Genomic DNA, 15,086 nt, shown 5'->3' on the forward strand with positions numbered 1-15,086 from the left:
GGGTTTACCGTTCCTTTCTTCCATGGATATGCTGGGAGCTCGCCTGAGGAGGAAGGGGAAAAATCCTCTCTCTCTTATAATCCTAACATGTTTCCTGACCGTATCTATTTTTTTCTTCCTTTTCACAAACAAAAATTGGTTAAGGAGGTGAAAAGGGAATTAGTACCCAACCTCTTTCAACCAGCGGTGCTAAGAGTTGTTTGGGAGAATGTCTGGTGTGCTGAAAGAATATATGGGTGAAGAAATTAATGTTTGATAAAAGCCCAGAGCACCGGTACTCTCTTTTGCCACCTTCTAGCTAATCTCCATACATTATTTGTGTATTCGGCATAATGGGATAATTCATTGGTGCAGGTATGAAATGAATGTATTTGTCTGTCCTTAGACATGGTTCATCCAAAATAGTTTTTAATTGAGAAACACAGGTTTTGGGCTCCTCCAGCTATTTTCTATTACACAGGCAGTGCATTTTCTTTCTGTCAATCTTAAGTGTCTTACCTAGTCAAAAATGGAATCTAGTTGAGAGTAATAGGGAAGTATGCTTCCAGTTTTGGTTGACCTTCCCCCCCCCCCAAAAAAAAAATTGGACTAAACAAACAGAATCTATCCCAAATAAAATATTTCCTTTTGCTTAATTCTTTCAAATAAAAACTTGACAGTGTAATTAGCTTTATGTGGTACATTTCATTATAGACAATCTCCTCCTGCTGGTGATGAGATCAGCCTTCTTGAAGCATAGCTATACCAACAGGATTTCAGCCATTTTACGCAGAATTCCTGTTGCATGATATGTTATGTGGCCCTGCATGGGCACAGTGCCACTATCAGAGGGAGCAATGTGTCAACAGACCTTCACAACAACAAAAGAAAGTGAAATTGCATGCATGTGTACTTGGGGAAAAGTCCAGTTGAGTTAAATGGGTTTATTCTCAAGGAAGTATGTATAGGATTGTAATCTTCTGTCCTGCTCTTCCACTTTTAAAATTAGCTCCATCTGCAGAAATCAACAGCTGAAACTTGTCACAGCATGAAAACAAATATTTATCTCCTGCTAAAGTTTACTGGTAAAGCTGCTCTTAAGGAGCACAGGGTGATAAATGCTAGCAATCCTTACAGCATGTTGATCTGCGGAAATTAGCAGAAGGAGCTTTTCAGATTTCACAGCATGAAGAAAAGCGATCACTTACTAATGCCTGCAGATCAAGGTGCTGTGGAAGGCAGACATGCAGGGGCCATTAACGGAAGGCAGGGGGAAGGTTGGCAATCTTACTAATCACTTTTACCCCTATCTCCAGTAGGGTTCTGTATCTTGAGCAATTGTATAACGGGGGAATTGAGAGAACAGACTATCTTCATACTATAGAAAAATTCTGTTATTTAGCCTCTGCTTTTCAGAGGCAGAATAGCTTTCCTTGAGATAGGTTGCTGTTCTCTTTGGACTAGTGGGAAGGCTTGTGGGGTCTTACATGTTTTCGCACTCGGATCTTACTCTCTGCTGACCTTTGAAGCCAGACGCATGATGTTAGAGATAGCCCATGACTGGAAGGGGAAAGTTCTTAACTAGTGAAGGCATTTGAGTACGAGTTTCTGTCACCTCTGGGTCTATGCAAATTAGCTTGCTTTTTTTGGTGATTTGTCCTCAGGGTTGCTTTGAAATGGATTCTGCAAACATGAAAAGACTGTTTCTGCTGCCTTTCTGCAACAGTAACATGCTTTCTAATTGGAGGCTGTCTCTAGCATCTGTTTCTGGCCTGAGTGTATTTCTTCCAAGCTTATAACTCACAGTGCACTTGTGCATACATTCTGGCTTTCAACCACTATGGTCAGGATGCGGGGTTCTGTTCTTCTTTTGCCATTGGTAACCTGCAATTATCCTGATAGCTTAATACTGTATGTGTTACCTCCTGGCAGTGCCTGCAGGTAGGAAGGCTGGTGGCCACCTGAAGATACATACAGATTACAAAAGGAGAGAGTATCAAAGAGATAAAATGTAGTGTGGTCACAATCAGTTTCTTCCTGTTGAAGATTATTAGGGAGGCAAAAGGAAACTAATCCTGGCCCAATTACAGGACATAAGCCATTTATTTACGTGCACTTCATTGTGTTCTGAGGAATACAGCTTGAATTAGGGCTCCCTGGAAGAGAACAGCAGTGGTACATGTCATATTTATTTATCATATTTGTATCCGATCATGGCTGGAAGTTGCTCATGCGGGATGCACGAGGTTTATTCCATCAGATAGTTTTCCATTCATGCCACTTATAAGCAGGTTTCGAAAGCCTTTTTATTTCCTCAGGCATTTGGTGTTTCATGCCATTTTAATTGTTCCTTCCTCCTGGTTTTAATGCCTCTGTCTTGATTTTATATTTATGTCTTTTATGTTTATAGCCTGTACTGAGCAGAGATTAGAGCAGTCAGCCTTCTCCATGGGCTTTTCCAACTCTAAAATTATATGACTCCACAATTCTAATATAATGTTGTTAAGACAGAGTGTGAGGTAAAGTGGTTGGAGTGTCAGAGAGGGACTGAAGAAACCTGGGTTGCCGTTCTAACCCAACCTGGTGAGCTAGAACCAGTCACTCTCTCTGGGCTTAACCTATTTGCTGGATTGTTTTAAGGATTGAAGGAGAAGACGCAAACATTCCGCCTTGAGTTCACTGCAGGGAAAACGTGCAATAAATGACATAATTCCTCCCCCATAGTGTTTTGCAGTGTAATGGACAGAGTGACAGATTCGGACATAGGAGACCCAGATTCAAATCCCCACTTGGCCATGGAAACTTGTGTGGGAAGGATGACACCAGTAAAACCTTAAATGTCCCACATACCTTGAAAGCCCTGTTAGGGTCACTGTAAGGTGGATGCCTCACGATGGCACATAACAAGCCATTCTTTGTTGATTGAGCTTCAGTGTAGGAAAGTGTGATATCACTTATTTAAAGTATCACAAGACCCCAGCAAGGTGGATTATGGCGAGAGAGATGGTACTCTGAATGACTGAGGGAGTTTGAACCTGAATTTCCTCCTGTAAGGGGCGACAGTCAGCCAGCAAGGCATCCTGGTGAAAAAGATGACAAGGCTTCTACAACAGCTGTGCAGAAGAGGGAATTGTGTGGTTTGCCATAGAAGCTACATTTTCTGAACTTCTCTCTTTTACAAAACTAATAAATAAAAGTAGGGGAGCTATCCCTAATGGTATACTCCTTCTGACACTTGGCTGAGAAGCTATTTTTTGTGTGCAGAGACCCATTTTGTGTGTGGGGGGGGGGCTCTCCTTCCAACATCATTGGCCTCCAGGTGCTGTGGCCTCAATTTCTCACCAGCCCCGCTCACAGTGGCTAACGCTAAGGGGTTGTAGAGGTTGTACTCTGAAGGTTCCTCACCACTGCTGCATGTGTTTCAACCTCTTCGGCTCTCACAAATTGCATGTTCAAGTCTTTTAGCTTTCCTACAACTGGAAGCAGCCCAGTCCTATCCATGATTACTTGGAAGCAAGTTTTGCTAATTTTAGAGTAATGTGAAGGGCACTTTGCTTTTTGTTGCAACCTTGTTGTAGGGTCCATTTGGATTTTTCAGTCAAGAAGCTGAAATTTATTTGGCTCATCCTGCAAATGAAGGTTTTTTTTAATTTTGTTTTTGACTGAGAGGGTGCATGGATCACAAAAAAAAATGACTGGGAGGAAAAGTCAGTTTGTCCAAGTCACTACCTAGTAGGCAAAAATGCCTGCCCACCTGTTCTCCTCATAGAAGAGCCTGTGCCGTCCAAGTAACAGCATGCCACAAGCAAAGAACAGACCCGTTGGTGTTGCTAAAGTAATAGCTGCATAATTTATGTCGTGCAGTTGAGCTTTCTTCCCTATGGCTCAGCCCTACACATGGCTCAACAAGCAGATTCCTGAGTCTCTGTGGTGTTTTGAGGCAGCAGCATGAGGAGCCACAGCGTGCATACAAGCTACTGTGCATGCCTAAAGAGGCTTTTCAAAATGGCAGTGTACACCAGCAAATTATGTAGAAATTCAAACAAATAAATGAAAAGATTCTGTTTCCAAGGTCAGAATCATACACGTGTAAGACTGTGTTCATGTTATTGTAAAGGATGAGATAGTAGCCAGGCATAAAAACACAGGAAGTCCAAATCAAGTCCACAGGAGATTCCCACCAGAACCCCAGTTTAGCTTCCGAACCCCTTCTTAGGGCATGCCCCCAAATAGTTCCCATAGAACCCAACACATTAGCTTTTGAAGCTGCTGTGAAAAGCAACAGGGACTCTGAATTATTTCATCTGATTTGCCTGAGGAACAAAAAGGTCCAAGGAAAGGTAAATAAAAAAGAGAGAAATAGGACGACTTCAGTTGCCACTTTTATTCTCATAGGGACTGCAGGGATTAAAGAATCTTTTGTCTGTGACTTGGAATGTTAAAATTCAAGGCTAGCCCAAAACATTTTGCTGCCCAAGGCAAATAACAAGGTTGGAATTCCTCTTCTATTCTACATTCAGAAGCTGGCAGAACTGCCTGGAGAATCTTACTTCAGTACCTTATTTTTCCATTTTTAAGATGACCCCCCCTTTTCTAACCCCAAATTAGAAAAAGCAGGGATCAAAGGGCTCCCCTTTTGCTAAGCCCCGTGCCTCGGTAAAAGGCAAGGAAAGTAGCTGTCAAAGTGACTGCCGCTTTTCCTTGCCTTTTGAGAAGGCACCGAGCTTAGCAAAAAGGAAGGGAGCAACGCCTCCCCTTCCTTTTTGCTAAGCCCCGTGCATTCGCAAAAGGCAGTGGTAAAGAACTGTCTTCCATGTATAAAACGACCCTCAATTTTTTCTCAAATTATTTAAGGAGAAAGTGTTGTTTTATACCTGGAAAATACGGTACTTACTGTGATGTGATCATCTGCCAAAGCACAGAATCTGTGGCCATTCTAATATTGACGAACCTTTGCTCTCTTCATTGCTTACCAATCTAGTAAAGACTCCTAGGAGAGTCTAGATGAGACAATTAGTCAGCAGGTCCTGGCTAACCACCAGGCTGCTGGCAAAATTGTGACGTTGACATCAAGAAGGGCCATATTCCCTTGTTGAGATTAGAGATGGGATTTTCAAATTTCTTGGCCTACAAACCCTATAGCTCCTCATTCTGGACCTTCTGCCTGACCAACATACCTCTTACAAACTTCTAAATGTAGTTTACATGCCTTAGCTAAAACACACTGAGGCTTAGATAGGCCTATCTCTTCCTGGGTTTCTGTTCAGAAAGAAAGCTTCACGCTAGCATGAGAGCAGGAACAGGAAGCTTGGCCAGATCTGGGCCTCAGTCAGTCTCAGAGGCTTCCAGTTGATGCTTTTCTCTCAAGTGATCCATATTTAGGTGTCTGTCTGTCAGGTAGAGTTGTCAAAATGGAGAAGTACGGGCTCTGTGATCTAAGAAATTTGAAAACCCCATCCCTCCTTCTGATTGCTGTCCTTCCCAATTCTGCCACGATCAGAAGAAGCTGGCATGATTGTTTGAAATCTCAGCAGCTGTTTCTGGTGAACCTGCGAACGTGCATGTCTAACATGCTTGGGTTTTTGCTGTTGTTCTGCATGTCTCGCATCCTGGTTCGAACGCTCTCCAACGCTTCGGCGCCACTGCTGCCCCCCCCCCCCGTCGCCACCACCCATCTAGCAGGAGCAGCCAAGGTCAGCAGTGCCTCCTGCTGTATGCAAGCGCTTGTGAAGCTGTGTGAGGGCAATGTTAATTGCTGTGCCCTGAATACATGTAATTTGTTTTTTCCGGCTCACTTGTTCCAGCACTACATCCTGGAGTGCTTCTTTGGACCCTTCAGGTGGTTTTAAAAGCCGGGACTACACAGCAGGATTTAAAAAAAGGAGGGAAGGAGGGGGAAGTACTCCAACATGGACTTTCTTTTTACCACAAGAAACCCTCAGCCTGTCTACAAAGGACAAGCAGGGAACATGTTACTTTGGAAGAGCTGTACACACCCCTTACGAGTTGAACAAAGCAGAAACCGAGTTAACTGTGCTGCTTACTGACATGCTACACAGATGCAAAGGGTAGAAGATTACAAATTAAGTAAGGTGTGAGAGGAATTAACTGGTGCAATGAATTAAACTTGTGCAAAGCAGGAGCAAGTGTTTGTTTTTCCCCTTTTTGTCCTAGCACAGCATTACATGGACTTGGTAAAACAAAACAAAAACATTTAAAAGCGCTGGAAGACAAAATGTCCATTTCTTTTTTTTGATGTGGCATCTAGGTGCATCCCATCCTAATAAAACAAAAGATTACATGAATGTAACAAGTATAACAGAGAAGAAAAGCTAAATTGCAGTTTCTTTTTAATGATTTCTAGTTAGATGTGCTGTGAATAATTGATACTTCCCTCTGTATCCTGGTTAGCTTTGTGTTTTATTTACTCTTTTTTAATGTGACTGTAAAGGTAGCTTTAGTAAATAGGAACAAACTTTTTACATGTGCCCTTCATAGTGCACAGTGTCTCTCCTCCCAGCTAGATTTTGTTCCATCTGCCAAGTAGAAAATGAATTATTTTCGTCTTACTAAGAAGTCTTCAGAAATATGCAGAATTCTTTGCTCCAATAGAAGTGAGCCTTTATTGACGATCCACTCTAAATGAATCCATTTTATAGAAAGGTACAAAAAAACAAAAACAAGCTCTGAGTTGAAATAGATGGGCAACTATATGCAAATTTCCCTTTATTATGGTTCTTAATTCTGCTTTTAAGTTGCCTTAAAAAGTTCCCTTTAGAGCCGAACGTCCTAGTGGTGCAGCTGCAGATCTCTCATGAGGCAATGCTGATGATTCAGCAGTGTGAAGGGCAGGGGGACGCTATCAGTCAGCAGGATTTGGTAACAGATGGAGGCCTTTAAAACTAAGTTTGCTCTGGGTGTTAAGGTATGGCTAAACCAATCAGATACACAGTCCCTTCAGAGAAAGGCATAATAAACATGTGTGCAGTGGGAATCTGATCTGGGGAGAGAGATCAGGCCTGAGAATGAAACAAGAAATTGGGCTCCTGGCTTGTACTATTTCGTGATAAGAGAGTTGAGCATATGTTCGCATCAAAGAATTAGATGGCGCTTCTTTTCCTAAAAGAGCCGGGCTTGTTTTTGAACCTCATGCTTATGAGCAGATGTTTCTCTTTGGTTATTAAATGCAGCTGGCGGGTGGAGTGGCACAGGCTGAATAGAGACGCTGTGAGGTGGGAGGGATGTTCCTTAACCATTTCTTCCAAGGCCATTTTCCTGATGAGTGTGTCTCCACTCCTGTTTTTCTAATTGAAAAACAAAACAAAAACCATGAAATCACAGCAAACTGCAGTTTCCACAGGTTTGCAATTCAGAGATGTGCTTACAATTGCCACTGTTTTTTAAAGCCAGACCTTGGGTTGCGGCTCTGAGGCCCCTCAGCTTGGAGGGGCTTCCCAGCAGCCCTCTTAAGAGTTGGCACTGGCTGCCTGTAAAAGCTGTCTGTCTTTGCAGGCTGCTTGCAAAAAAGGGAACGAGAGTTAGAGTCCCAACTGAGTTTGCAGATGCGCAAGATTTAAAACTGAAGCTTAATTCATCAGGTCTTCTGAGGACCAGCAAGGGAAGCTAATCAGATGCCATCTGGAGGAGTATGTGGCCAGTCCTCACAGAGCAGTGAGAAGACTTCCCTTTACTGCACTGGCTGGGGATAATGGCAGTTGCAGTCAAACCCACCCAGAGAATGCTGGGGGAGGCTTTTCTGAGACATAATGGACTGTGCTCTACGTGTTGACAGAGGAGGGCCAAACTTGGTGTGATGATCCTTCCTTGCCTGTTTCCCCAGTTGGTAGACTCCTTAACCCCTACCCACACGAGCAGGCTATCCTGCTGCCTTGTCCGCTCCTCACAAACCAGAAGGGGGTGAAGGCAACAGAATAGAAAACACCTTCCCTTAACAATCTCCAATTCTAAAAGCTAGTTTAAATATAGTCTTTCAGAAAAAGTGGCGCTGGTAGTTCAGTTGGCCCCCTCACTTTTATCCTTTCCTCTTCAGGCAGTTAAGAAACCTAATGGAGGGGGAATGATTCGTTTGAAAAATGGTACTGGAGGAGAGCTTTGTGGAGACACTGGAATGCTAGAAAGACTAAAGGTGGGTCCTGCATAGAGATGGGCATGAACCGGTTTGTCCCAGTTCGTAAAGGCAGCAGCACAGATGCTGCTACTTCTCTCGCCTGCCTCCTTTGGCTCAAACAGCCACTCAACATACCCAGTGTGCTTGTTTTTTCCACCTCCTTGGCTAATCACCCAGTCAGGAGCAAGAGCACAAAGACCTCTCTGCCCTGTCCCTTTTTGCCTGCGTGGGAGATCAGCCATGAGGACCAGGCAGAGAAGCCTGAGCACTTGCCAGAACTGGAAGATCAGTGGAGGAGGTTCCAGAAGGTAGCACGCTGGGTCTGCTGAGGGGCTGATTGAGCCAGAGGAGGCAGGGAGGGAGAGCAGCAGTACCTATGTTTATTAACTGGGAAGAAGTGGTGCAAACTGGTTCATGCCAATCTCTAGCCCTAGATCAGATTAGGCCTGAATTATCTCTGTAGGCAAAAATGTTGAAACTGAGACTGTCCTGCTTTGGGCACATTTTGAGAAAGCAGGATTCTCTGGAAAGGACAATCATGCCGGGTGTGACGGTGACCACAAATTTTCTGGTTAGAAAAGTGAAGTTGGAAGGGGCCTAGATGGTTCGTGACCATTTCTAGTTTACTAAAAGATGGTTCTGGTAGTTGTGAAGGGAAATAACAGGAGACAGCAGCATAAGTATTATATTTGTTAGTGAGTTAAGAAACCCTGACTTGTATTCAGTCCTTTTATATGGGTGTCCATCGTGCATATACTGTACATTTTATCTCAGCTGTTTCGGGCTTGATTTTGCAAGAGTTAAGCAAGGCTGAGCCTGCTTTAGAGATGGTGATAAATGGAGGTGGATGAGCATGTCCATTTGATTCACTTTAATAAAATACCAAAATGCAGCATGCAATTTCTTCATAGTCATGGGGGAAAGATAGATTTTTAAAAAATGAACACGGGAGAAACCAAAACTGGCAGATTGATTGATCCATTTTAAGTCCGGGATTCCATGGTCTGAGCTTTATTTCTGAATATACACATTCCAATATGTTTGTGCTATACTGTGGTCCTTTCTGTGCTGGAACTGCCCTCCCTTCCTTCTTTCCTAAGTAGCGTTTTTTTAGAGGAGGACAGAGGTATATTCCTTAACACTTTTTGAGTTAATGGCCTGCCAACAGATGAATAACTTCCTGTTTCTGCAGGCGTCCGCCTTAATGAGATTAGTATGTTCACTTTTCTTGCATGCCCTTACGGTTTAGCTGCTCCTGTTGTTGTTATCTTTCTCTCTTAATTTTATGGTGCCTTACTGATTTTGTGGATAGCTCAGTGGTTTATGTGTCAGGCTGTGGAGCCAGAGGTTGGGCGTTCACTATGCCTTTTGTGAGTACATCCATCCTATGTGGCCTTGGGCAGTCCCAGGGCATCCCCAGAAGAAAAGAATAGCAAACCACTTCTGAGTATTCTCTGCCTGGAAAACCATGAAAAGGGTTGCCATAAGTCAGAATTGGCTTGATGAAACATTATCATCATCATAAGTAGTAGTAGTATTCAAAAACACCAGTCACAGTCAATCAAAATTATAAAAACATTGACTATATAACAGATGATGATGATGTGGTTTTGTGTGTTGCTTTTGTGTTATTGTTTTTTTATACCAAGTGTTAATAGGTGAGATGATCTTTTTAAGAAAATTACCTATATTTGCATCAAGAGTTGTATCCCATCTTATTAGGAGGCTTGCAACAATGAATTTAAAATGATTTTTTAAAAATATGCCAACAGCTGGAACCCTCAGATAAAACCCAAAGTATAAATACTGTAGTCAGAAATGCTTGTTCAGGATGGGATGCAAACTATTAAAAGTAGTCAAATACTATTTAAAGCTCAAGAGAAAAGGTTGTTCCTTCCCAGGCACCTGAAAGATGGACCCAGTAAAACATCATTTGGGAGAAAATTACTCTGTTTGGATGCTGACATAGAAAAGATGCTTTCTCCTCAGACTGACTTCAGACTTCAGATGGCCAGGGCAGCAAGGAAGGGTTTCCTCTGGGGGAGAACCTTTTGTTCATCTCCCACATTGCATTCAGTTTAGCTCTAACCCCAGTTCTGTTGCATTTTACAGGACTTGACCATCACTACCTGATAAAAATCCTGTTGCTGAACACAGTAAGTGCATTAGAATAAACTCATTTGAATCAATGGGGAGTTGATGAGTCAGCTCCTCCATACCTTCCACTGTTTCAAGTGGGCCTACTGTACTTTGATTATTATGCTAAAGTAAGTCATAAGGTAAGTAGGCCCATTTGAATCAGTGGAACTAAGAGAGAGGACTAGATTCTCTTGGCCTCCATGGATTTCATTGGTCTATTCTAGTGCAACTTACTATGTTAAGAAATGTGATTTCAGCCACTCTGTGTTTGAGCCCAGTAAGTTCCTGGGAATAGAACAAACACAGATGTATCATGTTCTGTTCCTGTGCAGTCCCTACAATATATGTATCCTTCCTTCAACATCCAACCTGAGAGAATGACAATCAGTTTCCTAGCCTGTTGTATCTGAGAGCTAAAGCACTCTGTCCGATTAGCTAGATTTCAAGCATACATTTTTAATAACATGTTTAGAGCTGTTTTTTAAAAGTGCTGGTTTTCTTTGTAAACTCACTTTGCTTCAATTCAGATGTCGGAGAATGACAATAGATTTTGTGGGGGTTCAATATTTATCCTTTTCTACATTATTCAAATGACTTTCAAACCTCCCATATAATTCTGCCATTCTGTCATATCTTTTATTACAGTTGTAAAGAAAATGGTTATTATATACAAATGTTACCTCATGGCTATTAATTCAGTGATTATTTTGGGTTATGACACTCCTGCTTAAACATAGGGTGGTAAAACCTTGTAAATAAAAAGAGTGACACAGAAGAAAATTGTCTTTTACTCGGTTTTTTTATCAACTGATGGACATTTATTTACACACTGCTATTTTACCATTTGAAAATCCCTGTAGTTAACTGACACATTGAAAAAACACATCTGTCCTGTGTTATAACTTTATTGTCACATTTTCACAGACATCTATTCAGAGGAGCATTTTGTAAGGCAAACAAGCGCCAGCAACAACTAGCTGTGTTTTAATCAGCACATCATTTATCTGCCAAACTGTTTTTTTGTAATTTCTGAAAGGACCCTCTTGTAAGAAAACCACGTTGTAGAGTATATTCACATCTACAGTTTATGCAAGTTTCCTCAATAGTTTCCACCTCAGATGTTACAAATAAACACTACAAATAAATGTGGAGCAAATTTCATAGACGATTGGCATTACTCCATTTGTAATTTCTAAAGCTATCAGTTGTTCACATAAAGATTTTTACAGTCTGCCTCACTGAAGTACCTACATATGTTGGTGTGGCCATTCACCAAACTACACTTGTTGTCTAGCCTTGTAGACATGAACATTGAAGTGTTGGACATTTCTGCAATTCCTCCTGAAATTTAAAATCGCCAGCCTGTGTAGTAATGCCAAATCACTTCAGCTGCCATAGAACAGGCAGGTTTTGAAATGCTACATTTGGGATTTAAGGCCAATATACATGGCATTTTCTTAAATGCTTTTTAGGCAGAAAAAAGAGTGGGCGATATGCCGTAATTTTGTTGAGTCTAGACCAGTGGTTCCCAGCCTTGGGTCTCCAGGTATTTCTTCTTGGACTAAAACGCCCAGAAGTCTTTGCCACTAGCTGTGCTGGCCAAGATTTTTGGGAGCTTTCATTGAAGAACATCTGGCAACCCAAGGTTGGCAACCACTGGTCTAGAAGAATCACATACATAAGCCTTCTTCCAGCTCAAATTAAATTGTAAAAGAAATGGAATTTACTATTATTATTTTTGAGTATTAAAAATTACATTCTCTGTTATCTGTGCAGGGGGGGGGAGTCAGTTTTCCCAACCATTGCTTCTGCATGACTTCTATTTGTCAGAATGCAATTTCATCAAAGTTTATAGGTCATTTTCTTTGGGTGCAGGAAGAGTATTTGTTGGGTTGCACTCTTTGGTGTCAGCAAGAAAATTAAGCAAGTTTCCCACTCAGATAATCCCTTCCCTTCCCTTCCTGCCTTTGCACTAGGAATCTGTAATGACCAAACAGAATATAGTATTTCTGTTACTTAGACCAGTCATTCTCAACTTTTTGTTTTTAACCACAGCCGTAAAGACAATATGAAAGAAATACAGGCTGAATCAGGATTGTATAAGTCACACAGTGAACTTTATAAGGTGGTGTGTGGAGAATTGTTTCCAGTCTGTGACCCCCTTCAAATGTGCCGGGGGAGTAACACACACACCCGTTGAAAATGGCTAATTTAGACCATTTAACCAGTGTTGGTTCTGAAAAAGAAGATGAGAAGACTGAGCTGTGCCTGAGAAGCTTCTTACTCTCTTTGGATAATTTCAGGCAGCAGACATTCCACTTGTGTCTGAACTTGGCATCGATGACATCCATTTTGATGACTTCTCCCTCGACACAGATGCCATGATAACTGCAGCCCTTCGAATGTTCATGGAGCTTGGAATGGTTCAGAAATTCAGAATTGACTATGAGGTAACCATCTGCTCTGCTAAGATAATCTGCTGCTTTTGTCTTGGCAGCGAGCGGGACAGCCCTGATGATGCGATTTGTCCACTTCTGTTTCAGACACTGTGTCGGTGGCTTTTGACAGTGAGGAAGAATTATCGAATGGTTCTGTATCACAATTGGAGGCATGCTTTCAATGTGTGCCAGCTCATGTTTGCCATGTTAACTGTAAGTATTGGAGTGGTGGCAAGACAGCTCGTATCCCCTGTTGTTTGTATTCTGCATACTTGTTCCTTCCTTCTCTTTTCTGTAACACCCATACGTGTAGTGCTTGTGAAGCAAATGCCCCAAAGAATAAAAGGCCATAATTGTAGCAGTGCTTATTTGGCACTGGTTCGTAGAATTTCAGCAATGGAGACGTTCATCACACTGTGAAGAAAAGGAACAGTTGTTGGCATTGTGCAATAACTGACCTTATTGTTGTAGAATCCAGTTTTCCAGAAGATTATGTGTTGTCTAACAATTCCTGTGTCATAAAATTCCCCCCTCTTGTGTGTGTACTACCCACCTTCTTAACTAATATATTGAGTACCATCCAGAAAACAATCTGTGTATCAAAGCTCCACTGAAATGAATAGGACATGAGCACAGTTGAAAATGTGTAAATTTAAATGGCTTGAGGACTTGCCTACACAATTCTCACCATGGCATGTAAATGCTAAAGAAGTGCTGAGCTGAAGGAAAGGGGAGATATAAAGAAGTACTAGGCTGGTAGCAAAGAAATGAAAGAACCTGGAGAATCCTTAAAGAGGCCAGACTCTCCACATATATACTTAACCATTACCCTTCCTGGCTAATAAAAGTTACCCGTGGGAAGTGGACTGGTTGAGTGGAAAGTGCAAGTAGTGGAACTACACATTTCAGATTAGAGAGGGGCACGAACGTCTGGTCCAGCACGGTTCATTTACCAGCTGAACCGCTGATCTGCGGTTCAGCGCCTGCTTCCTCCAGCAGATGCCCACTTGGTGTCAATCGCCTGCCCTAGCTCCTCTGGGCACTGCCTCTAAGTGGGCACTTGCCAGAATGGTTGGGGTGCTGAACCACGGATCAGCCGTTTGGCTGGTAAACGGCACCAAACCACCAAACTGGCTGTTTGTGCCCATCCCCATTTCAGATAACTCGCAGTAAACTTTTCACTAGGGTTTGTCTTTCGACAGTCACAAAACTGCCTCATTTGCATGTCCTGTTTTAATGGGATTCCTCCAATTAGAACAGGACGTGGAGCAGCCGGCAGCCCCCCTGCTGGACAGTGCTAGGAATCCTCCTTCTACTACTACTGACAGCACTATTGAGACCATTTTTAAACTTAAGCAGGACTTCCAAAACATGCCACAACCAAAATCGCTGCAGATTCCACTAAGGTTTTTCTGCTCATGTAGTTACTGCCATTTAAAATCTTAAAACTATTTAAAATCTTAAAAGATGACACGGTTAAGGTGCTACATTCAATATGCCAGCAAGTTTGGAAAACTCAACAGTGGCCAGAGGACTGGAAAAGATCAGTCTACATCCCAATCCCAAAGAAGGGCAGTGGCAAAGAATGCTCCAACTACCATACAATTGCACTCATTTCAAGCCCTAGCAAGGTTATGCTCAAAATCCTACAAGGTAGGCTTCAGCAGGATGTGGACCGTGAACTCCCAGAAGTACAAGCGGAATTCCGAAGGGGCAGAGGAACTAGAGACTAAATTGCAAACATGCGCTGGATTATAGAGAAAGCCAGAGAGTTCCAGAAAAACATCTACTTCTGCTTCATTGACTATGCAAAAGCCTTTGACTGTGTGGACCACAGCAAACTATGGCAAGTCCTTAAAGAAATGGGAGTGCCTGACCACTTTATCTGTCTCCTGAGAAACCTATATGTGGGACAGGAAGCAACAGTTAGAACTGGATATGGAACAACTGACTGGTTCAAAATTAGGAAAGGAGTACGACAAGGCTGTATATTGTCCCCCTGCTTATTCAACTTATATGCAGAATACATCATGCGAAAGGCTGGACTGGAGGAATCCCAAGGCGGAATTAAGATTGCTGGAAGAAATATCAACAACCTCCGATATGCAGAGACATCACCCTGTCGACAAAGGTCCGCATAGTCAGAGCTATGATTTTTCCAGTAGTGATGTATGGAAGAGAGAGCTGGACCATAAAGAAAGATGACCGCTGAAGAATTGATGCTTCTGAATTGTGGTGCTGGAGGAGGCTCTTGAGAGTCCCCTGGACTGCAAGGAGAACAAACCTATCCGTTCTGAAGGAAATCAACCCTGAGTGCTCACTGGAAGGACAGATCCTGAAGCTGAGGCTCCAATAATTTGGCCATCTGATGAGAAGAGAAGACTCCTTGGAAAAGACCTTGA

General features: G+C 42.4%; 1 protein-coding gene across 4 annotated transcripts in view; it reads left to right on the plus strand.

Annotated features, from left to right (window-relative positions):
• Nucleotides 1-15,086, plus strand: part of PDE11A (phosphodiesterase 11A) — a 225,418-nt gene that overhangs the window by 157,084 nt on the left and 53,248 nt on the right. For all 4 annotated transcript variants that reach the window (XR_013545495.1, XR_013545494.1, XM_072980619.2 and 1 more), the window contains exons 11-12: nt 12,550-12,696; nt 12,790-12,897. Coding sequence is in view for 2 of the 4 variants with exons in the window: in XM_072980619.2 (XP_072836720.2) it covers nt 12,550-12,696; nt 12,790-12,897 (255 nt within the window). In the remaining 2 variants the exon portion in view is untranslated. The remainder of the gene's footprint in view (nt 1-12,549; nt 12,697-12,789; nt 12,898-15,086) is intronic.

Source organism: Pogona vitticeps, chromosome 1 (genome assembly GCF_051106095.1).
Source record: "Pogona vitticeps strain Pit_001003342236 chromosome 1, PviZW2.1, whole genome shotgun sequence".
Taxonomy (NCBI): Eukaryota; Metazoa; Chordata; class Lepidosauria; order Squamata; family Agamidae; genus Pogona; species Pogona vitticeps.